We start from the raw sequence: 27,282 nt of genomic DNA, 5'->3' as shown, positions 1-27,282 counted from the left end.
CCATCACTCCCTCTGTCTCCCCTCGACTGCTTACCGACTGCAGATACGAAAAACAAGTGCCATCCATGGCCATCACTCACACTGAGCATGCTCCAAACCCTGTTTGAAACTGTGCCTGTGCACTGGTCTCCTGTGGTGCAGATAGGGGACATTCCCCACCGTGGGGAATGCTGGGCAAATGTCCCGCCACTGGAGGTCCCAGTTTGTGAATAGTCATTTTGTTCTGTGATGGGTGGAGGTTCGGGCTGGAGAGCCAATCAATATAATGAGGAGCAAAATTATACAGAAGCCCAAGTGCACAGACCCTCCATTATCCACCAGAAGGAATGGGGGTTAGTGAAGAATCGAGGGTCCCCCAAACAGCAGAAATAACAGCAAAATCTAATCCTGACAGTCAGATGTGAACTCACTGTTGTCTCAGCAGGTCGGATGAACGAGTGAATCTCTGCTCACACACACAACATTTAAACAGCCTCTCTCCAGTAACAATGCATTGAGCCATTTGATCTTTTTAAACTGGGATGTTAACAGGTGAGAAAACTGGCGGAAATCCCTTCACCTCTGTGAAGTTTCTGAACCGTCTCTCAGTGTGTCTGTCCTGCCGTGTCAGTAAATGGAGTGAGCAAGTTAATCCTTTTCCTCATGCAGTTGGTGAACACCCTCTCCCTGGCAGGACTGGACCGAGTTTCCAGCTCAGATGGGCAACTGAATCCGCCCACAGTCAATATCAACAACAGCATAGCGCCTGCACCATCCTGTTCCGATGACGATCTGCTCAATGGTTGTAAGATGGCTACATGTTGGTAACAGTTATTCAGGTGAAACTTAATACACTGTGTTTGAGCAGCAGTTTACAAAGTACAAAGAAGAATTTGATTCTGCACTATTGTCCATTGGGATGTAGGAGGGGCCTCATTTCTCTGATTCACATTCATGTTTAAGCCAATTTGGAGCAGTGACCCTCCTGACCTTTCCAAACTGAGAATGACTCAAACCCATGGGGATAAATCCCCAAACCTGGAATCACGAAAAATCCATCCAATCATCGATCTCCTATAGTCCCATTCTAGCCAATCATTAGCCTAGTAGGTTCTGTCTCCGGGTAGAGTTCCTGGGCCTCCCCCGGCCAGGCTTTTCACCCTGGGCCTGAGCACAAACATAAACTGGGTGTCTGTTTCCATGGTGCTGAGGTAACCCAGGACCTTCATGGTGACGAGTGTTCTAACTGTGTGAATGCTGAATGCTGGAAATTAGTAACAAAGATTTCTAATTGATCATATTCCCCAGGTTTACAAGAGCTCGCTGTATTTCCACAATCAAAGAAGAACTTCCGCTTGTTCTTTCCTCGGGATAATAAGGGAGTTTTTGCAACACCAAAGCCACATCTCACACATTCAAAACCTTGAGGCAGTAGAAAGTCCAAGGCAGTGCATCTTGTTGCAGAGAGAATCTATTCAGAGAAATGTTTCTGACCATTTAACGCTTGCAATGCCTAATTTCTCAAAATACCCTCAACAGCCCCATATTCTTACACAGCTCTCGCTGTTCATTAATGTTTAACATGATCAGTCTCTCCTCAATCTTCCTATCGAAGTGTATCACCTCACATTTTTCTATGTTGATTTTTGTCAGGCTTTGTGTCCAATCCACCAACCTGTTGATGTCCTCTTGAAGTTTCAGCAGGTTATTTGTAATTTTAAAGCTCTTCTCAGTCAGAGCATTTGAAACGTCTTTTATCAGAGTGAAGATTTTGATGTGTCAAGAGGTGGCTGAACAAGTAGATCCCTTCCCACACACGGAGCAGATTAACAGCAGCAGTAAGAGCCTCCTCTAAATGTGCACATGCTGGTGTCTCAGCAGATGTGATGAATGAGTGAAACCCTTTCCACAGATGGAACAGGTGAATGGTGTCTCTCCATTGTAAATGCCCTGGTGTGTCAGCAGCCTGGACGAAACAGTGAATCCCTTCCCACACACCAAGCAGGTGAACGGCCTCTCCACAGTGTGAGCTCGCTGATGTGCCAGAAGGAGGGATGAGGAAATGAATCCTATCCCACACTCGGAGCAGGTGAATGGCTTCTCTCCGGTGTGAACTCGCTCATGTGTCAGAAGACGGGATGAAACAGTGAATCGCTTCGCACAGACAGAGCAGGTGAACGGCCTCTCCCCAATGTGAACTCGCTCGTGTGTCACAAGATGGGATGCACAACTAAACCCCTTTCCACATACAGAACAAATGAATGGTCTCTCCCCAGTGTGAACTCGCTGGTGTGTCAGCAGGATAGATGAATGAGTGAATCCCTTCCCACACACAGAGCAGGTGAATGGCCTCTCGCCAGTGTGAGTGCGTTGATGAGTTTCCAGCTTGGATGGTAATTGAATCCCTTCCCACAGTCCCCACATTTCCATGGTTTCTCCATGGCGTGGATGTCCTTGAGTCTCTCCAGGTTGGCATGACCAGCTGAAGCCTTGTCCACACACACAACACGTACACGATTTTTCCCCGCTGTGAATAGTGTGATATTTTTTCAGGCTGTGTAACTGGTTAAAGTTCTTTCCACAGTTAGTTCACTGCAAAACTCCCACTTAGATATCTGTGTCTCGGTGCTTTTCCAATCACATTGATGCTTGAAATCTTTTCCCTCAGACAGAACGGACAAACATTTCCCTTTCCGTATGCAAAGGCCAATGATATTCAGGTCCTGATGAATCCAGTGACTATGTCAGATCCTGATGTGATGTTTGGTTTGAATTTTCCATTTGCGCATCCTCCCCTTCGAATGCCCTGTAAAAGGAGTTTAGCAAAGTCAACAATAAGTACAGGATGAAAATTCAGAACAGACAATTCAAGTCACTATTGAACATTTTTCCCTCTCTTGTTCCCCCAAAGCTGTAAATCCCCATCCAACACACTCTCCCTCCTCCCTGGGCTGATATTCAAAACCATCTCACTATCTCAGCCATTTCCCAGTTATCTCCCTCCCTCCCTTTACTCTGGCTAGGTTCAGTTCCCTGGTGCCTGTGTGCAGAGTTAGAATAAAATCAATGAATCAATGATTTTCTCTCCTGGTCACTGGGACCCTGAAGCTCTGCCCACTCTATTCTAGCCCCCAAATGACCAGATTCATTCAGCTCAGTATCACAACCTGCCTTTCTGTTTTTGTGATTCCCTCACACTCCCTTGTCCTGTTTTAAATTCATTTTCCAACGTGTTGGAAGAGGTGGATTTGCAGACGGGAAACACAAACCGAACATCACATCAAGATCTGACAGAATCATGAGGACCTGAATATCATTGGCCTTTGAACATGGAAGCAAAGATACCCGTTTCCAGCCTGGATAAACCGTATACGTGTTTTGTGTGTGTGGACGAGGCTTCAGCTCTTCTGCCCGAACACAAAACCAGCGCAGTCACACTGGAGAGAAACTGGAAATGTGGGGACTGTGGAAAAGTTTTCAGTTACCCATCAGAGCTGGAAACTCATCGGTGCAGTCACACCAGGGTTACACTTACCACAAACAGAGCAGGCAGCCCTGTTTGTCCTTCCACAATCAGATGCAGATGATACCCAGGTCCTGGTGAATTGAGGGACTTACGTCCTTGGCTTGTTGCATTGTTCCAGTGAAGCTCAACGCAAACTGTAGGAACAGCACCTCATCTTCCGACTAGGTACTTTACAGCCTTCCGGACTGAATATTGAGTTCAACAATTTTAGATCTTGAACTCCCTCCTCCATCCCCACCCCCTTTCCGTTTCTTCCCCCTCCTTTTTGTTTTTTCCAATAATTTATATAGATTTTTCTTTTCCCACCTATTTCCATTACTTTTAAATGTATTTCCACCCATTGTTTATCTATACCTTTTATGCCCTTTTAGTCTTATTTCACCCCACCCCACTAGAGCTATCTGTACCTTGAAAAACTCAGCAGGTCTGGCAGCATCGGTGGAGAAGAAATCAGTTAACGTTTCGAGCCTTCACGGCCCTTCGGCAGAACTCAGTTCTGCCGAAGGGCCGTGAAGGCTCGAAACGTTAACTGATTTCTTCTCCACCGATGCTGCCAGACCTGCTGAGTTTTTCCAGGTAATTCTGTTTTTGTTTTGGATTTCCAGCATCCGCAGTAGCTTTTTGTTGCTATCTGTACCTTGCTTGTCCTGCTCTCCACTCTTAATTAGCACATTCTTTTAGATAATATCACCACCTTCAACACCTCTTTGTTCTTTTGTCTGTGACATCTTTTGGTTATCTCCTCCTATCACTGCTTGCTTGTCCCAACAACCCCCCCTTCTCACCCCCCACCCTTAAACCAGCTTATATTTCACCCCTTTCCTATTTTTACTTAGTTCTGTTGAAGGGTCATGAGGACTCGAAACGTCAACTGTGTTCTTCTCCGCCGATGCTGCCAGACCTGCTGAGTTTTGCCAGGTGTTTCTGTTTCCGACTTGCTCAGATCCTGATGGGATCTTTGGTTTGAATTTCCTGGTTCCAAATCCCATCATCCCTGTCGCCGCGCATGCGCCCGGCTGCGCACCCTCCCTTCTCAAGATGGCGGTGCGGCCGTTACCCTCGGGCCTGTCATCAGAAACCCCTCAACTGCTGTTCCGCTTGTTGAAAACCCGGGATATGGGAGCCTACATGAGATGTTTCTGAAGCCTCCAAGTCCACCCGCCGCCTCTATTCCTCTCCTGCCTCAAGTCATCCCCCCCCACGGATTCAACAGGACATCGTCCAGCACCCGCACTGCGCATGCTCCAATCTCTGCCCCATAACACGCATGCGCCGTGGCGTGCGGGTAGGGCCCCGCCCCTCATTCACTCCGATGGAGGACCAGCAGCCCCAATTCAGCCCTGCAGCCCGCCCCCTCTCTTCCTATTGGTCCAGAATCACCATCCGCCGCTTCCGGCTTCTCTGCGGCACCAAACTGAACCAGAGGCCCAATTGGGTAAAGGTGGTTATTTCCGTTCATTTAACATCATTGCAAAAGTCAATGAAGGTAATTTGTTGTTTTGAGGCAAAGTATTTTGTGGAATTAGAGTGAAGGAGTGGGATTGATCCACAGCCTGAGTCACCAGTTTAAGGACAGGAGGAGAGAGAATCTGGAGAGGAGAAAAGAATAAGTTGGAGACTGGACACTGAGTCTGGAACAATGAGCAGAGAGGGAGAGGAGTGTGGGACAGAGATTTATAGATTTGGAGGAATGAGAGGGAAAAATGTTCCATAGAAACTAGAATTCTCTGTTCTGAATTTATATATTTAATACCACATGGACTGCAGCGGCTGAAGAAGGCAGCTCACCACCACCTTCTCAAGAACAACTAGAGATGGGCAATAAATGCTGGCCCAGCCAGCGAAGCCCACATCCCATGAATGAATAAAAGAAAATATCCTGTATTTACAGTGATAACTTCTGTAAACTCATTTTACCGGAGGTTAGAAGGGGAGGATCTCACTGTCACTTGATTCGGCAGAATCTGAATATCACTGGCCTTTGAATGAGGAAGGGTAAACATTTGCCTATTCTGTCTGTGGAAAAAGATTTCAAACATCACTGTGACTGATAAAGCACCAAGACATTCACACACCCGAATGAGAGTGTTCCAGTGCACTGACTGTGGAAAGAGTTTTAATCAGTTACACCATTCACAGCAGGGAAAAATCATTCCTGTGTTCTGCTTGTGAACAAGGCTTCAACTGATTGTCCAGCCTGGAGAGACACAAGGACATCAGGTCCTCTGAGAAACCGTGGAAATGTGGGGACTGTGGGAAGGGATTGATTTCCCCATCAAAGCTAGAAACTCATCGATGCTCTGTCTCTTTCTGACATTTTTAAACATCAATGTGAATGGAAAAACACAGAGACACGCACCCCTGAGTGCGAGTGTTTCAGTGGATTGACCGTGGAGAGAGCTCTAACCAGTTACACAGCCTGAAAAAATATTGCACCATTCACAGCGGAGAGAGGCCGTACACATATTCTGTGTACAGATGAGGCTTCAGCTGATTGGCGAACATGCAGAGACACAAGGACACCTGCACCATAGAGAAACCGTGGAAATGTGAGGACTGTGGGAAGAGATTCCGTTCCCCATCTGCACTCGAAATTCATCGACGCATTCACACGGGAGAGAGGCCGTTCACCTGCTCCGTGTGTGGCAAGGGATTCACTCAGTCATCACACCTGCGGTTGCTCCAACGCGTTCACACTGGGGAGAGGCCGTTCATCTGCTCCGTCTGTGGGAAGGGATTCAGTGAATCATCCACCCTGCAGAACCACAGTGTTGTTCACACTGGGGAGAGGCTATTCACTTGCCCCGTGTGTGAGAAGGGATTCACTCGGTTAACCAACCTTCTGTGGCACCAGATAGCGCACACCGGAGAGAGACCATTCACTTGCTCTGTGTGTGGGAAGGGATTCACTCGGTCAACCAGCCTGCGGGCACACCAACGTGTTCATACTGGAGAGAGGCCATTCTCCTGCTCTGAGTGTGGGAAGGGATTCCCAAATTCATCCAGCCTATGGAAGCACCGGCGAGTTCACACCGGGGAGAGGCTGTTCTCCTGCTCTCTGTGTGGGAAAGGATTCACTGAATCATCCAACCTGCTGAGACACCAGCGTGTTCACACTGGGGAGACGCCTTTCACCTGCTCTGAGTGTGAGAAGGAATTTGCTGATACATCCAGCCTGCGGAAGCACCGCCGAATTCACACAGAGGAGAGAGACCGTTCACCTGCTCTGAGTGTGCGAAAGGATTCACGGAGTCATCCAACCTGCTGAGACACCATTGTAGTCACACTGATTAGAGACACTTTCGATGCTCTGACTGTGGGTGTTAATTGTATCAGCTGTGGTTACATATACATAGGTGAAGGGAATTGATTGGATGGTTACTTGAGCACAAATAAAAAGAAAATTAATGGCATGGAGTGGAGCCAGGAGTTATATAACTGAAGTTTCACTCTGTGAATAAGTCTATACCAAATAAAGATTGGCTCCAGTTTCTTTCTTCACCATAAGGCTGTCATGGTAACAGATTGCTTGCCTAATGGCGAAGGATGGAAACTAAACGGAAATAAAATTTTGGACAAAAGCTTACAGTCCTAGTGATTTTTGTGAGACATGGCTGAAAGCAATTGTCAGGGTCTGATACCCAGCCTCTATTCTTGGAGTCTGAGCCATACGACCAGTGGAAGAATGAAGTGGATAGGTGGACACGGGTTATGTCCCAACCAAGGAGGGAACAAGGTCTGGCCTTGGCACTATCACTTCCTAACAAAAGTAAAATCAGAACAGAAGTATTTTGTGAGCTGGATGCCTGTCAGTTGGATATCGATGAAGGTTTGGATCTTCTATTCGGGTTCATTGATGAGATTTACAAGAAAGCCTGTGAGCATAATCGGACTTTGACAGGTTTTGAATGAGGGTGAAAGCACCTTTAGCAGATCTGGATTGGAACAGCACTAATAGGTGAATGGGAACAATTAACAAGTATTTCAAGACTAACTCAAAATATGATTATGAGCCAAACTGCCCAAAGTGGAAAATCAGGGTCTTCAAAGTGACTCATGACACAGAGAATTCTGAGGCTGAAGATCATGACAATTATCACTCTGAAGGAATTGTACTCGTCACAAAGAGTTTTGGTCCATTGATGAGTATATTGTTCACAGACGCTTTCAACTGTGCTGTGTTAGATAGTGGCTGCACCTCGACAGTATGTGGATCAGATTGGTGAAGATGTTACCCAGATTCACCTCATGGTGAAGATAGGCACAAGGTTAAGGAGGGTTCAACTTGTTTAGGTTTGGGTGATGTCACACATTGAAGCCACTAAAAAGAGTGGTGATTCCATGCAAAATATCTGGATTCAGCCACTTTATCAGGACTGGTATTGTCTTTAGTGAGATCCCCTCACTGTTGAGTAAACCTTAGATAAAAGGCACAATTGCAACTGGACATGAATCAAGATAAGACAACTGTTTTTGGAACGTCAGTGAGTTTGCAGTTGACTCAATCAGGACATTATCGTATCCCTTTAACAATACCTGCTGTTTCGAATCAGAGTGTTTGAGAAGGATTAATGGAAACAAGTGATAAGAATCAGCAAGAAGAAAAGCAAATTGTCTTAAAGCTACAAAGACAGTTTGCTCACCCTTCTTGTCAAAGATTAAAACTCCTGCAGGGTGGTTGATGAAGAGTATACGAGGCTCATAGAAGAGATTAATGCAAGGTGTGAAATCTGTAAAAAGTATCAGAGGACACCATCACATCCTATTGTAAACCTTCCCTTGGCACGTGACTTGAACAAGTTAGTTGCCATGGATCTAAAGGTATGGGACAAAGTCAGAAATATTTTCATTCTACACTTTATAGACATAGTAACTCGATTTAGTCTTTCTCTCATAATACATGGCAAGGACAAAAGGGTGATTATAGACCAAGTCATGGAGAAATGGATATGGACTAGACCTGGGGCACCAGCTAAGTTTCTGACTGATAATGATGGGGAATTTGTTAATGAGTTTAGAGACGTGTGTGAAAACATGAACATTATGTTCATGAACATCACAGCTGAAAGTCCTTTCAGCAATGGACTCTGTGAAAGGAATCACGCGGTGATCAATGAAATGCATAAAATCTTAGCTGATCAGCCAAACTGCAAGTTGACCACTGCACTGGCATGGATGATTCATGTAAAGAATTCACTTCAGATGGTTGGAGGGTATAGACCCTATCAATTGGTCTCTGGGAGAAATCCCAAATTACCCTCTGTGCTGGGCGATAGCCCTCCTGCTTTAGAAGGCACGACAATTAGTTCCAATTTTAGTCATCAATTATCAGATTATTTCATGAAAAGAAGTGCTTGAACTCAGAAATTATTGGGAATCCTAGCTATGGGTGTCTCATCATGTAATGCTTTGTACAAAATAAGGAAAATCATATTCTTTCTGTTTCGAAATATTGTTTGTGGCTATTGTTAGGATCCCAGTCGAGACCATTAACTTTTAAAGAGAAATTCGAATACCCAGTGATTAACTGAAAGAATTATGCCACAAGATTCCATATTTTTAAACAAAAACAAACTTTACTGTATATAAGAGAAAAGAAGATTAAAAACCAGCACAATGAACTTAACACGATAGTTAATAAAGACTTATACTATTAACCCAGTTCTACATTTTTAACTTCCCCCCCACCCCTAACACATGAATTCATTTATATTTAATGATATTTTGAAGGTTCATTCACTTCTGTTCCTGGGACCATCCCAAAGATATGTCAAAGCTCTCCAGAATTCTCTTTAATTCTCCTCAGTATTCCAGCTGTTCTCCAAGTTCCAAGATTTTATGGTGGTCCTTCCATTAGCTTTTGGCTAAACAACCCTCCAACTTTCCTTTAAGACCTCAAAACTGTGGACTCCTCAGTCCAAGCGTGGGCTTCACTGCCTTTTTGCTGAGGGATTTAAACATTAGGAACACCCCTAGTTCCTAATGGCCCTATAGGTTTCCAGCTGGTTCACAGCTCCTGGTCCCACAGCTGCTTCCAAGCGAACTGCAGACTGCCTGCTTTCTGAGAGAAACACGCAGAATTCCAACCAAGGCTCCACCATGAATCACTTATCCCCATGGTAACAGAGACCAGTTGGGATGTCCAATTGATATTTAAATTAATTAACTTTTAGCTTCAAGACCAAAGCTTTTTTCCCTGAGGTCTGCATAAAGAATTCACCTCTCTAACAAAGACAGGATAATAATTAAGATAAAAGCAAAATACTGCGGATGCTGGAAATCTAGAACAAAAACAAAAATACCTGGAAAAGCTCAGCAGGTCTGACAGGATCTGCGGAGAGGGATACAGTTGACGTTTTGAGTCTGTATGACCCTTCATCAAACTAAGAAATATAGAAATGAGGTGAAATATAAGCTGGTAGAGGGGGGTGGGACAGGTAGAGCTCGATAGGGGGGCAGTGATAGGTGGACGCCAAGAAGAGACTGCCAAAGATGTCATAGACAAAGGGGCATTGACGGTGGTGATATTATCCAAGGAATGTGCTAATGCAGATATTAAGGATAGAAAGCAGGACAAGCTAGCAGCAGATGGCCCTAGTGGGGGGAAGGGGTCGAAATGAGTTAAAAGGTGGAGATAAAACAATAGATTGAAATAAATTTAAAAATAGGTGGGAAAAGAAAAATATATTTATAAAAATATTATAAATTATTGGAAAACGGGGGATCGGAAAGGGGGTGGGGATGGAAGAGAGAGTTCATGATCTGAAATTGTTGAACTCAATATTAAGTCCAGAAGACTGTAAAGTGCCTAGTCGGAAGATGAGGTGCTGTTCCTCCAGTTTGCATTAAGCTTCACTGGAACATTGCAGCATGCCAAGGACGGACATGTGGGCATGAGAACAGGGTGGTGTGTTGAAATGGCAAGCCACAGGGAGGTCTGGGTCATGCTTGCGGACAGACTGAAGGTGTTCTGCAAAACGGTCACTCAGTCTGCGTTTGGTCTCTCCAATGGAGAGGAGAGCGCTTTGGGAGCAGCGAATGCAGTAGACTAAATTTAGGGAAGTGCAAGTGAAGCGCTGCTTCACTTGAAAGGAGTGTTTGGGCCCTTGGACGGTGAGGAGGGGGGAAGCAAAGGGGCAGGTGTTGCACCTTCTAAGGTTGCATGGGAAGGTGCCGTGGGAGGGGGTTGAGGTGTAGGAGATGATGGAGGAGTGGAACCGAAGGGTTCCTGCAGGGAACAATTCCTGCGGAAAGCCGCCGGGGGTGGGGCGGGGGTGGGGGGGGGGGTGAAGGGAAGATGTGTTTGGTGGTGGCATCATGCTGGAGTTGGCGGAAATGGCAGAGGATGATCCTTTGAATGCAGAGGCTGGTGGGGTGATAAGTAAAGACAGGGGGGACCCTATCATGGTTCTGGGAGGGAGAGGAAGGTGTGAGGGCGGATGCATGGGAGATGGGCCAGACACGGGTGAGGGCCCTGTCAACCACCATGGGTGGAAAACCTCAGTTAAGGAAGAAGGAAGACATGTCAGAGGAACTGTTTTGGAATGTGGCATCATCAGAACCGATGCGACGGAGGGAAAGGAACTGAGAGAATGGGATGGAGTCCTTACAGGAAGCGGGGTGTAAGGAGCTTTAGTCGAGGTAGCTGTGGGAGTCGGTAGGCTTGTAATGAATATTGATGGATAGTCTATCACCAGAAATTGTCAGGACAATATTTGTCAGACCCAATGTCTCCAGGTCTCCAGCTAAAAGAGCCCACCTGCCGTTTTACAGTTCTTACCCTTCGAGCTTTGGCTTCTTAAATCAACATGGGCCACACCTTGTGATTGTGAATTCCCTTAGGGTGTTTTTGTCAGATTATCAGCCCAGGTTTTCCAATTATCGTACATTTAAAAAAAATCCAATTCCTAAACTAAAAGCTATATTTCTAAAACATGAATTATGAAACTAGATATTCACAACACCTTCCTCAGGAAGAAATGAAAATGTCTCACCCTCGTAATATCCTATTTAGAATATTACAACTTACAACCTGCTGTACATCTTAACAACAGCCATAATCTTATCGAATGGCGGAGCAGGCTTGAGGGGCCAAATGGCTGACTCCTGTTCCTGAATCCTATGTTTAACTATCTTATAACATGCAATACACATAATAATCCCTCCAATGTCCACTTCAAATTCACAAGTCTATCTTGATAACACATTGCTGAATTCCATGTCCAGGAATCACATTCCACTGAAGATGTGAAATATTACAGCTTGCAGTGTTTTCTGAAAGTTTTCTTCTTACAATAATTATAGTCCAAAGTTCCTTCTGCAAAAGGAGAGCCCTCATTGCTGTTCATATGTGTATTTTCAATTTCAGTTTGAAAATCCGTTTGTTCAGAGTTCACCCTTTGAGCTTTATTTTCTTCCATGTCTGTAGTTTCTCCATTGTTTAAATCCAAAAGGAATATCCCAGTCAATTCCACATTTAAAATGTCTTCTTCTTGTTCAGTTGGAGGTGGAACTTCATTTTTCAGTTCATTTCCCAGACTCAAACATTTTGTATTCTCTTTTTGAGACAACAAGTTCAGAAAGGCTTCTTTTTGTGGCAACAGCTCGTTCCTTCACTGGTCAAAATCTTCTTTAGCTATTTTAAGAATGTTGTTCAAATGCTTTTAATGTTCAAGTAAAAAGGTTTGATATTCCTGTTTTGAATATATGGGATCTTGGGCTTCAGAAACAGAGGTATTGAGAACAAAAGTGGGGAAGTTATGCCAATAGTTTATAAAGCTCTGGTGAGGCCACTATGAGAGTCCTGAGTCCGGTCCTGGTCACTACACTTTAAGAGGATGCGAGGGTCCTTGAGAGGGTGTAGAGGAGATTTACCAGAACGGTTCCAGGGATGAAGGATTTTTACAAGTTTAAGTTGGAGAAGCTGGGATTGTTCTTCTTGGAGTAAAGGAGGCTGAGGGGAGTTTTGATAGAGGTGAACAAGTTATTGCAGGTTTAGATAAGGATGGGTGGAGGCTCGTGTGGAGCATAGTGGTATTGTCACTGGACAATACCACTATTCCAGACACCCAGGGTTTGGGTCTGTGGACCTGGGTTTGAATCCCAACACAGCAGATGGTGAAAATTAAATCAAACAAAAATCTGGAATTAAAAGTCTGATGATGACAACATCTGGTTCACTAATATCCCTTAGGAAAGGAAATCTGCTGTCCTTACCTGGCCTACGTGTGACTCCAGACCCACAGCAATGTGGTTGACTCTTAAATGTCCTCTGAACAAGGGCAGTTAGGGATGGGCAATAACTGCTGGCCAAGCCCTGTGCTGTAGACCCAATGGAACAGAGACAAATGTATTTACTTGAGACCTATCTGTAGTGGTAGAAAAAACACTATTTACTATCCAGGATAAAATAGACATTCTACATCAGCTTTTGTGAGTCAGTTCAGTGGAAACATGCACTCCCAGGCTAAAAGAGCATCAGCCCACTGGAAGCAAAGTCATGAGACCAGCCAGTCCAGCAGAAAGAAACACTCAGGCCCTCCCACTTCATCAATCATCAGAATGAACATGGTTCTCTCCGGGATGTGACTGACGGCAGCAATAACAGCAGAATCCAACCCCTGTTATCATTTGTGAAATCGCTGATGTTTCTGACGGTAGGTTGATCGACTGAATTTCTTCCCACACTCAGAGCAGGTGAACGGTCTCTCCCCAGTGTGAAGATGCTGGTGTCTCAGCAGGCTGGATGAATCAATGAATGCTTTCCCACACTCAGAGCAGGTGGGTGGCCACTCCCCGGTGTGAATCCGCTGGTGTGCCTTCAGGAAGGACGACCGACTGAATCCTTTCCCACACTCAGAGCAAGTGAATGGCCTCTCCCTGGTGTGAACTCGAAGGTGTATCCGCAGGCTTGATGAATCAATGAATGCCTTACCACACTCGGAGCAGCTGAACGGCCTCTCCCCAGTGTGAACTCGCTGGTGTATCCGCAGGTTGGAGGAGTGAGAGAATCCCTTTCCACAATCAGAGCAGGTGAACGGCTTCTCCCCAGTGTGAACGCGCTGGTGTGCCTGTAAGTGAGATAACCGACTAAATCCCTTCCCACAATCAGAACAGGTGAATGGCCTCTCCCCGGTATGAATTCGCTGGTGTGTCAGCAGGTCGGATGAAGTAGTGAATGCCTTTCCACACTCACAGCAGGTGAACGGCCTCTCCCTGGTGTGAATTCGCTGGTGTCTGAGCAGGTGGGATGAATGAGTGAACCCCTTCCCACACTCACAGCAGGTGAATGGTCTCTCTCCAGTGTGACTGCGTTGATGAATTTCCACTGAGATGGGGATCTGAATCCATTCCCACAGTCCCCACACTTCCATGGTTTTTCCATAGTGTGGGCCTCCTAGTCTCTCTTCAGGTTCGTTGATCAGCTGAGGCGTCCACATATAGCACATGTACGGTCTCTCCCAGCTGTAAATAGTGATGTTCTTACAGGCTGTTTAACTGGTTAAAGCTCTTACCACAGTCAGTGCACTGGAACACTCTCACTCGGGTGTGTGTCTTCGTCCTTTCTCAGTCACACTGATTTTAAAATCTTCTGAAGTGCACAGAAGAGACAAAGTTTTCTCCTTCAAGATTCAAAGGCCGATGATGTTCAGGTCGCACAATAATTGAGTGACTGCCAATTCTTCACTTGATGTTTGGTTCGATTTTCGTCTCTGTAAATCCTCCTCTTCTAATATCCTCTCAAAGGAGTTTATAAAAGTCAGCGCCCTCAGTCCAGGATAGAAACTAGAATTGCCTGTTCTTAATTCCTCTGGAACATTATTTCCTTTCTTACTCCCCAAGCGCTGTAAGTAGCTGCCCCCACACACACTCCCTCCATTAGCTGGAGTGTTTAGTACAGTTTTGGTCTCCTTACCTAAGGGAGAATAGACTTGTAATAGGGGGAGTTTAGCGAAGGTTCACCAGACTAATGCCTGCGGGGTGGGATTTTCCTATGAGGAGAAATTGAGGAAACTCGGCCTCTATTTTTAGAGTGTGTGAAGCTAAAACAAATGTTGTGCTGTTTAAAATCAAACTACAGGACTTGGAAGAAAATGACAGGAAGACATATTGTAAACTCCCCTCCCCCACTCCCTCAGCTGGCAGCGCAGGCGCAGAAAGCGCTGCTGTCCGGAGCAGGCGCAGTGCAGTTGCCGCCAGCGGTCGCTCGATCTCTTTTTGAACCAGCCAACCGCCGTAGACAGAGGTGGGGGGATGGGGAGTTCGCCGAGCGACTTCTCCCTCTGGCCGGAGCCGTCAGCCGGTTACCTGGAAACCTTGTCTCGAGGAGGTGCAGGGGGAGGGGGGAAAAACGGGTGGGGTCGGGGCTCCAGTGTCCGCGCGCCTGGCCTGCAGACTGGAACCCGAGGACGTCACCGCGGAACAGAGTGATTCCTATTGGCTGATTCGGTGAACGTTCCATTGTGGACGTCACAATGCGAAAGGTGAGACAATCAGCTTCAAACCAAAACTTGCTCCTCTGGGCAACATCTGTGAGGAAATCAATGTTTTTACTTCTATTTGTTTTTTAATTCTGGGGTTTAATTATGGACTTGCAGGAACTGAAGGGAGAAGAAGTGAATCCAGGGAGGGTGCAGACTCTGGAAAGGTTGGCCCAGGTCTCTTTCTCTTAAAATCATTGCCATTCTTTATTCCCTCAACCTGACACATTAATTTGTCTGGTTGAAAGGTTGCTCTCTTTCCTAATGTTAACAATTAAAGGGGTGATTTCCCCAGGAGATGGCTGACATTTAAGATGACAAGCTAGTAAGGTAGGACATTAAAGAGTGAGGTGATGCATTTTGGGAGGACTAACAAGGCAAGGGAATACACGAGAGCGGTAGGACCCTTGGAAGTACAGAGGGTCAGAGGGACCTTGGTGTGTATGTCCATCAATCTTTGATGGCAGCAGGACAGGTAGATAACGTGGTTAAGAAGGCATATGGGATACTTACCTTTATTCGACAAGGCACTGAATACAAGAGCAGAGAGGTTATGATGGAGTTGTAAAAAGTGTTAGGCCACATCTGGAGTACTGTGTGAAATTCTGGTCACCACACTGTAGGAAGGATGTGATTGCACTGGAGAGGGTGCAGAGGAAATTTTCCAGGGTGTTGCCTGGGCTGGATCATTTCAGCTATGAAGAGAGACTAGATAGGCTGGAACAAAAACAAAAAGTGCTGGAAAAACTCAGCAGATCTGACAGCATCTGTGGAGAAAAAGACAGAGTTAACGTTTTGAGTCCATATGACTTCTTCAGAGCTAAAGGGAAGTAGAAATATTGTGAAATATATACTGTTTAAAGGAGGTGTAACAGGTGGAGGCAAAGGAGAGATTGCGAAAGATGTCATAAACAAAAGGTCAAAGGGCTGTTAATAGTGGTGGTACTGGCTAAAGGAGGTGCTAATGGAGACATGAAGAGTGGAAAGCAGAATGTGATATTGGCAGGACCAGGGTAAGCACTCTTGAAAGTGACAGATGGCCCTAGTGGGGGTGGGGGTGGGGTGGGGTGGGATGGGGTAGGGGGAGGGGATGGTGGTGGGAAAAAGATTGAAAAGGCTAAAAGCTGGGGATAAAACAATGAATAAAAATTGAAATAAATTTTAAAAATAATAATGAAAATAAGTTGGAAAAAGATAAATAAAAATTAAGAAATAAAAATGATAGTAAAAAAAAGGGATCAAAAAGGGGTAGGTAGGCTGGGGTTGTTTTCCTTAGAGCAGAGAAGGCTGAGGGGGGACCTGATTGAGGTGTGCAAAATTTTGAGGGGCACAGATAGTGTAGATAGGAAGTAACCTTTCCCCTTAGTGGAGGGGTCAGTAACCAGGGGGCATAGATTTAAGGTAAGGAGCAGGAGGTTTGGAAGGGATTTGGGGAAAGATTTTTTCACCCAGAGGGTGGGGGGTTTTTGGAACTCACTGCCTGAGAGGGTGGTAGAGGCAGGAACCATCACAACATGTAAGAAGTATTTAGATGAACGCTTGAAATGCCATAGCACACAAGGCTATGGGCCAAGTGCTGGAAAATAGGATTAGAGTAGATAGAGGCTTGATGACCAGCGCAGTCACGATGGGCTGAAGGGCCTCTTTCCATGCTATAAAACTCTATGACTCTATTTTTGAATATAGATTGTGTATGTCTAGTGTTAATACAGTAAATGCTAGATTTTTATAGTTCTTTAATAAAGTACATTTATTATTATTTCTAGTTTTCCTATATAGTACTGTATATATTTCCAGTCATTAAGGCACAGAAGTTGTCCATTCAGCAACATGAGTCCATGCTGACTCTCTGTAGAGCCCCATTCCACCCGTATATCAAGAGAGGAAAGAATAAGCCAAAGCAACTAGAATTGGCTGTTCTGAATTTCTGTCCTATACTGACAATGATGGCTTTTGTAAATTCTTTTTACACTATTTTAGGAGAGGATTTGCAGACAGAAATCCCAAAACATCACATCGTAACCTCACAAAGTCACTTGATTAATTGGGACGTGTAAAACACTGGCCTTTGAATCTGGAAGGAGAAATGTTTGTCTGTTCTGTCTGCTTCAAAAGGTTTTAAACATCAGTGTGACTGGAAAAGCACCGAGACACACACGCCTGACTGAATGTGTTCCAGTGTACTAACTGTGGAAAGAGACTTAACCAGTTATACAATCTGAACAAACATCGCACCATTCACAGCAGTGAGAGACTGTTGTCTGTCACATTATCTGTGTGGGGACGAGACTTCAACTCATCGTTGAATCTGGAGAGACACACGGCGACGCACCATGGAGAAACCATGGAAATGTGGAGACTGTGGGAAGGGATGCAAAGCTCCATCAGAGCTGGAGATTCATCTACGCAGTCACACTGGGGAGAGGCCATTCACCTGCTCTGAATGTGGGAAAGGATTCACTCAGTCATCCACCCTGCAGAAGCACCAGCGAGTTCACACTGGGGAGAGGCCGTTCACCTGCTCTGAGTGTGGGAAGCGATTCACTCAGTCATCCAGCCTGATGGCACACCACATCACTCACACCGATGAGAGACCCTTTAAATGCTCTGACTGTTTGAGTAGCTTCAAAAGTGCGGCAGATCTGAGGGTCCACCAACGCATTCACACTGAGGAGAGACCGTTCAGCTGCTCTTACTGTGCAAAGAGGTTTACAACGTCATCCAACCTTTGGACTCACCAACGCGTTCACACCGGGGAGAGGCCGTTCATCTGCTCTGAGTGTGGGAAGGGATTCACTCAGTCTTCCAACTTGCGGGCACACCAGCGAGTTCACACCAGGGAGAAACCATTTGCCTGCCCTGAGTGTGGGAAGGAATTTATTCAGTCCTCCAACCTGCGGGCACACCAGCGAATTCACACTGGGGAAAGGCTGTTCACTTGCTCCGTGTGTGGGAAGGGATTCACTCATTCATCACACTTACCGAGACACCAGCGAGTTCACAAGTGAATGCAGGGGTTGGATTCTGCTGTTATTGCTGCTGTTAATCCAGGACTGATCCATGTTCATTCTGACAATTGGTGAAGTGGGAGGGTTGGAGGGTTTCTTTCTACTGGACTGGCCGGTCTCACAACTTTGCTTCCAGTGAGCTGATGCTCTTTGAGCCTGGGAGTGCACATTTCCACTGAAATGATCCACAAAAGCTGTTGAAGTATATTTATTTTATCCTGAATAGTAAATAGTGTATTTCCTGCCACTACAGGTAGATTTAAAATAAATACATTTGTCTCTATTCCATTAGTCTACAGCACAGGGGCCAGGCCAGTCGGATCAGTTGGTCTTTGTCAGTATTTATGCTTCACATGAGCCTCCACTCACCCTCTTCATCTCCCCTCATCAGCATATCCTTCTATTCCTTTCTCCCTAATGTATGTATCAAGCTTCACCTTAAAAGAATTCATACTATTCACCTCAACCACTCACTGTGGTAGTGAGTCCCACATTCTCACCACTCGTTGGATGAAGATGCTTCTCATGAAATCCCTATTGAATTATTGAACCCCTTTATAATCTTAAAGACTTCCACCAGGTCACCCTTCAGTCTTCTCTTTTCTAGAGAATAGCGCCCCAGCCTTTCCTGAGGGTTAAATACTCTCAGTTCAGGTGTTATTCTTGTGAATCTTTGTTTCCCCTCCTCCAGTGCCTTATTTCCTTTCTCTAAATGGAGATCACAAATGTTGACCATCCTCCCAGTGTAGTCTAACCATGGTTCTGAACTAGTTGAACATAAACTCCGTGTTTTTCATTCTATCCCTCTAGAATGCCCTACACATGGGCCCCACATTCAAGGAAATTTGCAAAGTTCTAGGGAGTCTGGAGCGAGGATTTACGATATTGCCACCAGGGATGAGGGACTTCAGTTAGTTGGAAAGACTGGAGCAGCTGAAATCTCTCTCATTAGATCATTGAGTCATTAGTGTAGGGAATGGGGCCATTCGACCCTTTGAGTCCATGCTGACTGTCTGTAGAGAAAACCTGTCAGTCCCATTGCCCAGTCCTATCCCTGTAGTGCTCCATTTCCCTGAAGTGCCCATCCAATTTCCTTCAGAAATCATGCCATCATCTCTGCTTCTAGCACACTCATAGGAAGTGGGTTCTCGGTCATTGCCACTCACTTTAAATGCACACAAGGCTCACAGAGCACAGAAGGAGGCCATTTGGCCCATCGTGTTCATGTCAGATATTTGAGAAACTACCCAGTTAATCCCAGAATCCTGCAATTTTATTTTCCTTTCAAGAATCTGCCCAATTCTGTTTTGACAGATAGAGTCCAATCTGCTCTCTGCACCATTTTCAGGCAGTGCGTTCCACATCACAAAACTCGCTGTGTTTCAACACAAATAATTCAGGATGCAGCATGTTTGGATTTTCACAAGAGTGTTTGAAATGTTGTCAAAGACAAGGTTATTGCACAAAATTAAGACTCAATCCATGTTATTTTGATGTGCAGACAAAACGTAATATATCCAAATTTGTGGACAATTGGAAAAAATTGCATTTCTTTGCACCTTGCACCACCACATGACCTCCTACAGCTTTTTACAGCCAATGAAGTACTTCTGAAGTCTAGTCACTGTTGTAATGCATGAAACTGTAGGTAGGCCTGGGTAGCTAAATTTAGTTTTAAAAATCAATCACTTTCACACTGTATTCACTGTTATAGGCAACAAGGTTAAGGAAGCCATTTTAAACTCTAACGTGGCTGGATCTTTATTTTTTTATCATAAAAACTGCATCAACATAAATGTTTCCAGAACCTGCAGGCCCAATGCAAATTGTTTAAACAAAGAAACTATTTTCTAATTTTGATAAGTTATAGGACATCATATTCTACCAAAGTTCAGTTCAAGAAGGCTCATTGTTCAATCCAATCAAGATTAATAAGAAACTATTGTCTTCTGCAAACTGTCTTTTTGAACCACTCATTCTTGTGTCAACCAAATCTATGAATTAAATATTACTGTATTAATTAGCTACCAGTCAGTAACAGCTGATTGAATAAGTAGTGAGCCTTAATTGAATTATAATTAATAAATCAATTCTGAATCAGTAGTTATAGTAAAAGACTGAGTTTTATTTGCTGTAAAAATATAATACTTTAATTGCTGTGTATGTAAAGAATGTGCAATGAAGATAAATGTACTGGCAAGAGAGACCTTCAAATTCTGATTAGCCTCAACATTTGGAACTGTATAAGGGATCACATAGAATCAGATAAAGGGATCATATGAAACAGTTCTATTGTATTCCTGTCTAAGATAATGAGAGAAGGTGGTGTAAGTAATTTGGGATCCAATTAAATTAACCAATTGTCATGTTACAACAAGCCCCACTCTGACACGGGGTAATTGTCACATTGGACATAAAAGTAGAGGTTCTGAAGGTCTTCCTTGTTAGCCAAGTATGAAGATTCCCCAGGCTGAGTTCCAAGAAAATTACTGTCAAAGAAGGAGCCAGACTCCCGAGGCTGAATTCTATAAGAATTGCTGTCAAAGAAGAAGCCAGAGAGGGTTATACTTTTATGGACTGATCACCACATGAGGTTGTAAAGTCATTATTTTAAAGTTGTGAAGTAAACCTTTCTCTTTTAATAAACCTTTTTTTAAACTTACAATCCAGAGAATTCTGCCTTTGCCTTAATTGTCGAAATTCTTGTCTGAACCAAAGTGAATTCATTAATTGGCAAGTTGGGGGTGGCTGAAATCGATTAAGTTACAGATCATAAGATGAGGTAACACAAAACTTGAATTTAAAAACTTGCATTTGTAAGGGCCGTTCACAACCACAATACATCCCAAAGTGCTTTACAGCCAATGAAGTACTTTTTGAAGTGTAGTCACTGTTGTAATTTAGGAAACACAGCAGTCCCTGCTCTTCTCTGAAATTGTAGCCAGGGGAACGTCCAAGTCCACCCAAAGGGGCAGACGGGGCCCTTGGGTTGGCTTCTCATCCAGAAGAGTGCAGTTCCAACAGTCCAGCACTCCCTCAAGCTTCAACTTGCACAAGTTTTCAATTCCCATTTGACCTTTCTTTCTGTCTCTATTGCTCATGTCAATGACAGCCAGGCGACGGAGCTGAGGGCTGAATTTAGCCGAGAATAACAGGGCCTACGTCCCAGTTAAGAAATTGCAATGGGTGTCGACTAATAGACGGGAAGATGCTGATTGGCTGACTGGGAAATGGGCTTCCAGCCAATTGGGGAAGAAGTGGGGGGTGACCGGGGCTGCTGGTGATGGGACCCCTCAGGGTTCAGTGGCCCTGTGTCCAAAGCGGGGAGTCACAGGAACAGCGTACAGAGGAGCTAAAGAGAAACCATTTGGGTTCAGAAAATTGTGCAAATCCTTTTACCTCTGGTTGTCTTTGATCCTCAAGTAATTTACGTTTTAAAAAAAAGTTCTGTTTCATTAATGAACTTTTATCAATAAAAATATTTGATTTTTCTGGACCTTTCATGATTAGCTTCATGCACTTTAGGGAAAGTGGGTGAGAGGGGTTGGCAGGCTCTTTAACAGCAAGTGAGTCCCTCCAAGGTAATTGGCAAAGGAGCCAGAGAGGGGGAATGTGATTTTATTTTTGACACAGCGATGTTAGAAAATGGGGTTCAGGGAGTTAATTAACTCTTTGTCCCCCTTTCCCAAACTCTTAAATGATTCACAGTGATAACATTGATTGGCAACAATGATTAGATTTTAGTCAGTATAAATGAGACCTGACAATTGCTCATGTCTGAGCAGTAGTATCAAAGTGCAGCAGCATTACCATTACACTCTGGGTAGAAGCACCATCTCCACGTAAATGCTCCCTGGTCTGTCCCAGATGCCATGGCACCAGTCAATGTAATATGTAAAACTTCTAAAAAATCTCTAAGATAAAAGCAAGATACTGCGGATGCTGGATATCTGAAACAAAAATTGCTGGAAAAACTCAGCAGGTCTGACAGCATCTGTGGCGAGGAAGGCAGAGTTAATGTTTCGAGTCCGTATGACTCCTCATCAGAACTAAAGAGAAATAAAAATGTGGTGAAATATAAGCAGTTTAAGGGTGAGGGGGGTTGGGACGGGTGGTGTTGGGACAGGTAGAGCTGGATAGAGGGCCAGTGATAGGTGGAGGCAAAGGAGAGATTGCCAAAGATGTCATAAACAAAAGATCAAAGGGGTGTTGACGGTGGTGATATTAGGTAAAGGATGTGCTAATGGTGACATTAAGGTGACAATGGTGACAACATTGTTTTAGCCCCACCTTTTAGCCTATTTCGATTCCCTCCTAAGGGCTCCTTCACCTTAAGCTCCCTTATCAAATCTGCCTCATTACACATCACTAAATCTAGAATTGCCTGTTCTCTAGTGGTAAGATTTTAGAGTCCATTATTAAGGATGTGATTTCAGAATACTTGGAAGTGCATGGTAAATTAGGGCAAAGTGAGCATGGTTTCATCAAGGGGAGGTCATGCCTGACAAATCAGTTAGAATTCTTTGAGGAGGTAACGAGTAGGTTAGACAAACGAGAGCCAATGGATGTTATCTACTTGGACTTCCAGAAGGCCTTTGACAAAGTGCCGCACAGGAGGCTGCTCAGTAAGATAAGAGCCCATGGTGTTAGAGGCAAGGTACTAGCATGGATAGAAGATTGGCTGTCTGGCAGGAGGCAGAGAGTGGGGATAAGGGGGTCCTTCTCAGGATGGCAGCCGGTGACTAGTGGAGTTCCGCAGGGGGCAGTGTTGGGACCACAACTTTTCACTTTATACGTTAATGATCTAGATGAAGGAACTGAGGGCATCCTGACTAAGTTTGCAGATGATACAAAGATAGGTGGAGGGACAGGTAGTATTGAGGAGGCAGGGAGGCTGCAGAAGGATTTGGACAGGTTAGGAGAATGGGAAAAGAAGTGGCAGATGGAATACAACGTGGGGAAGTGTGAGGTCATGCACTTTGGTAGGAAGAATAGAGGCATAGACTATTTTCTAAATGGGGAGAGAATTCAGAAATCTGGAGTGCAAAGGGACTTGGGAGTCCTAGTCCAGGATTCTCTTAAGGTTAACTTGCAGGTTGACGCGGTAGTTAGGAAGGCAAATGCAACGTTGGCATTTATTTCGAGAGGACTAGAATATAAAAGCAGGGATGTGCTGCTGAGGCTTTATAAGGCTCTTGTCAGACCACATTTAGAATATTGTGAGCAATTTTGGGCCCTGTATCTCAGGAAGGATGTGCTGGCCTTGGAGAGGGTCCAGAGGAGGTTCAAGAGAATGATCCCAGGAATGAAAGGCTTAACATATGAGGAACGTTTGAGGACTCTGGGTCTATACTCGATGGTGTTTAGAAGGATGAGGGGGGAGATCTGATTGAAACTTACAGAATACTGATAGAGTGGACGTGCAGAAGATGTTCCCATTAGTAGGAGAGACTAGGACCTGAGGGCACAGCCTCAGAGTAAAGGGAAGACCTTTTAGAACAGAGATGAGGAGAAACTTCTTTAGCCAGAGAGTGGTGAATCTATGGAATTCATTGCCACAGAAGGCTGTGGAGGCCAAGTCATTGAGTGTATTTAAGAGCGAGATAGATAGGTTCTTGATTGGTAAGGGGATCAAAGGTTACGTGGAGAAGGCGGGAGAATGGGGTTGAGAAACTTATCAGCCATGATTGAATGGCGGAGCAGACTCGATGGGCCGAATGGCCTAATTTCTGCTCCTATGTCTTATGATCTTATGGTATCCCCCCACCGCACCCCCACTAGGGCTATCTGTACCTTGCTCATCCTGCTTTCTACCCTTAATGTCACCATTAGCACATCCTTTAGCTAATGTCAACACTGTCAACACCCCTTTGACCTTTTGTTTATGACATCTTTGGCAATCTCTCCTTTGCCTCCACCTATCACTGGCCCTCTATCCAGCTCCACCTGTCCAACCCCCCTGAAACAGCTTATATTTCACCACATTTCTATTTCTCTTTAGTTCTGATGAAGAGTATTACAGACTCAAAATGTTAACTCTGTCTTCCTTGCCACAGATAGTGTCAAACCTGCTGAGTTTTTCCAGCAATTTTTGTTCTTGTCTCTAAAAATCTCTGTTCTTGTAGAATTCCTTCTTATACTTTGTTACATCGCAAAGTCTATGCAGATTGACTTAACCCAATCATTGCCGAGCCATCATTTGAATGGACCGATTACAAAACCCGTCATTGAATCATCTACACCCGTCCAGCCATGTCAAACTCTCAAACAATTGGCTTCCCTACGGTCCATCCCCAGGACAGGGAGTCAGCGTTCCCAGGCCAACCAGTGAAAACATGGTGGCCTTAACACTCAGTCCTCTGGGAGCTGTTTATTTCCCTGCATATAGCAAGTCATCTGTTCTCAGCTATGCTATATTTACTGCTGAACTTTGGCCCCTTTTAAACCTTTTGGATCAATAAAACATTCGGTCAATGAAGACCCAAAGCACAATTTCCCATCCTGTCACTTGTCAACCATCTTTACCCAAAGCGTAATCACAACAGGAGTAGAAGCAGGAGAAATGTAACAATCAAATTAAAAATAAATGCATAACTAGTCATAGAATTTAATTTAACGTTTGCTAATTAGCAAGAAATGCCAAATTAGGGGTACCCCAGCATTCTTACAGTCCACACCTTGAGGGGAAGAGAACTCTCTCTCCGACTCCTCACTCAATTTCACTCTGTTATTTTCCAGTTCTGTTCTGGCCCCCGCTGGGGTAACATCGACCTGATCTTTACTCCTCCTGAAGGAGCATCATGAGTTCTAAGTTACAAGTACATAAGGACATATGCTTTGAGCAACAAGTCAAGCATAGATGTACAAGTTTCTCCAGCTCTCTCTTTATCCCTATCCAACTTGTGGCTAGTTCTTACTGAGTATTATTTCTGCTAAGCCTCTAATTGTTCAGTCCAAGTTCTTATCCCTTTTTAATTTAATGTTACTCACTTATTGACCATGACCAGTGTATTTAATTCTGTCCTGGTTGTTTTAAAGTCAGTTTCACTATGGAGTATGTGTCAAATCCTTGATGATGTCAAAATGTTGTCTCATTCCCCTGGTCACAATCACCATTTAATGTCATTCTGGGTGTCAGGTAGCTGTGCATGGTTGGGACCAGTTCTTCAGCGCACGTTCACCATGCATTTCCCGCTGTTAGTTGTCTCACACGTAACAAATCACAGCTGTACACTCACACTGCTATCCCAAAATCATGACATATTATTGACTTTCAGGTGACCTCATGAAAAGATCAAAGTGGGTAACAGTCTCGAGATCTTCTATTATCTCCCCCAGTATGGTCCTGATATTTCAGGTAGTGGCCAGGCTTTCAAATGCGGTTTTCTATTTTTAAAAATGTTCACAGGCAAAGGATACAAATATCTCACTTATTTTGTCTCTACACTTCCCTGAATTCATGGCAATGTATATGGGCACCAGATTGATATATTCCATTGAACTGCACCCTTGATGAGTTATTCCAGTTCCTTCACTGTCCAGTACAATATTTTCATAATACTTTTGAAACAGAAAACAAACAGTCCCATTTGATTTCAGCTATTAACATATTTTGTTTGTCCTTTTTTTTAGATGTCAGGCCTGGGTTGTTCTTCTTGGAGCAAGGGAGTTTGAGGGAAGATTTGATAGAGGTGTACAGGAATATGACAGGTTTAGATAAGGTGGAGAAAGAAAAGCTGTTCCCATTAGCTGATGTACAGGGATGAAGGGACACACATTTAAGGTTTTGGGCAGGAGATGTGAGGAAGAACATTTTTACACAGCAAGTGGTATTGATCTGGAACTCACTGCCTACGAGGGTGTTGGAAGTGGAAATGATGAATGATTTCAAAAGGAAATTGGATGAACATTCGAGGGAAATAAACCTGCAGGGCTACGGGGTAGAACAGCGCAATGGGACTGGCTGGTTTGCTCAACAGAGAGCTGGCATGGACTCGACGGGCTGAACGGCCTCCTTCTATGCCTAAATGACTCTATGATCTGAAGAGAACAATTTCAGCTGCTCCAGTCTCTCCAGCTAATTGAAGTCCCTCATCCTTGGTGCCGTTCTCGAAAATCTCCTCGACACCCTCTCCGAGAACATCACATCTTTCCTAAAGTGTGGGGCCCATATATAGGGTTCCTTTTTAGAGGGATACAGTTAGACTTAGCATCATTATGGAAAAGGACAAAGATGGAACAGGAGTAAAAGTACTAAATTGGGGGAAGACAAATTTTACAAAGCTCAGAGGTGAGCTGGCGAGAGTGGACAGGATACAGCTAGCAGAAGGAAGAACTGTGTCAAATCAGTGGGAGGCATTCAAAGGTGAGATTCTACGGGCACAGTGTAGACATGTCCCCACAAAGAAAAAGGGTGGTACTGCCAAATATAGAGCCCCCTGATTATCCAGAAGCATACAGGCCAAGATAAAGCAGAAAAAGAAAGCTTCTGACAGTCACAAAAGAGTTAATACTGTAGAAAGCCTAGAGGAGTATAAAAAATACAGGAGTGAAGTAAAAATGGAAATTAGGATAGCAGAGAGGGGATAAGAAAAAATGTCGACAGGTAAAATCAAAGAAAATCCCAAGATGTTTTACCAGTACATTAAGAGCAAGAGAATAACTAAGGAAAAGGTAGGGCCTATCAGAGATGTACATGGTAACTTGTGAGTTGATGTAGAAGATGTGGGCAGGGTTCTCAATGAGTATTTTGTCTCTGTCTTCACTAAGGAGAGGGATGATGCAGACATTGTAGTTAAAGGGGAAGAGTGAAATATTGGATGCAATAAGCATAGTGAGAGAGGACGTAATGGAGGGACTGACATCCTTGAAGGTGGATAAATCACTAGGGCAGATGGACTGTATCCCAATCTGTTGAAAGAAGCCAGGGAAGAAATAACAGATGCTCTGAGTACCATTTTCCAATCCTCACTAGATACCGGTGAAGTCCCAGAGGATTGGAGGTCTGTGAATGTTGTACCATTAGTTGAAAAGGATGCGAGGGATAGGCCAGAAAATTATAGGCAAGTCAGTATGACTTCAGTGATGGGAAAATTATTGAAAACAATTCTGAGGAGCAGAATAAACTATCATTTGCAAAGACACGGATAGATCAGGGATAGTCAGCCTGGTTTTGTTAGGGGAAGATCCTGTGTTACTAACTTAATAGAATTTTTTGAGGAAGTAACAAGGAAGATTTATGAGGATAGTGCAGTGGATGTTGTCTACAAGGATTTCAGTAAGGGATTTG

General features: G+C 44.3%; 2 protein-coding genes across 2 annotated transcripts in view; one reads left to right on the top strand and one right to left on the bottom strand.

Annotated features, from left to right (window-relative positions):
- Positions 1 to 1,775: 1,775 nt before the first annotated feature.
- The window catches only part of LOC144696890 (uncharacterized), a 28,019-nt gene continuing 2,512 nt past the window's right edge, over positions 1,776 to 27,282 (bottom strand). Inside the window, exons 2-3 of the mRNA XM_078568593.1 lie at positions 13,136 to 13,798; positions 1,776 to 2,338 (exon numbers count right to left, since the gene is read on the bottom strand). Of these exons, the coding sequence (XP_078424719.1) occupies positions 1,831 to 2,338; positions 13,136 to 13,798 (1,171 nt within the window). The 3' untranslated portion in view covers positions 1,776 to 1,830. The remainder of the gene's footprint in view (positions 2,339 to 13,135; positions 13,799 to 27,282) is intronic.
- LOC144696902 (uncharacterized) overlaps positions 16,964 to 27,282 on the top strand; it is a 50,496-nt gene continuing 40,177 nt past the window's right edge. The window contains exon 1 of the mRNA XM_078568615.1: positions 16,964 to 17,914. Within this exon, the coding sequence (XP_078424741.1) occupies positions 17,319 to 17,914 (596 nt within the window). The 5' untranslated portion in view covers positions 16,964 to 17,318. The remainder of the gene's footprint in view (positions 17,915 to 27,282) is intronic.

This window comes from Cetorhinus maximus, chromosome 23 (genome assembly GCF_964194155.1).
Source record: "Cetorhinus maximus chromosome 23, sCetMax3.hap1.1, whole genome shotgun sequence".
Lineage (NCBI taxonomy): Eukaryota > Metazoa > Chordata > Chondrichthyes > Lamniformes > Cetorhinidae > Cetorhinus > Cetorhinus maximus.
This window is presented reverse-complemented; position numbering and strand designations above follow the sequence as displayed.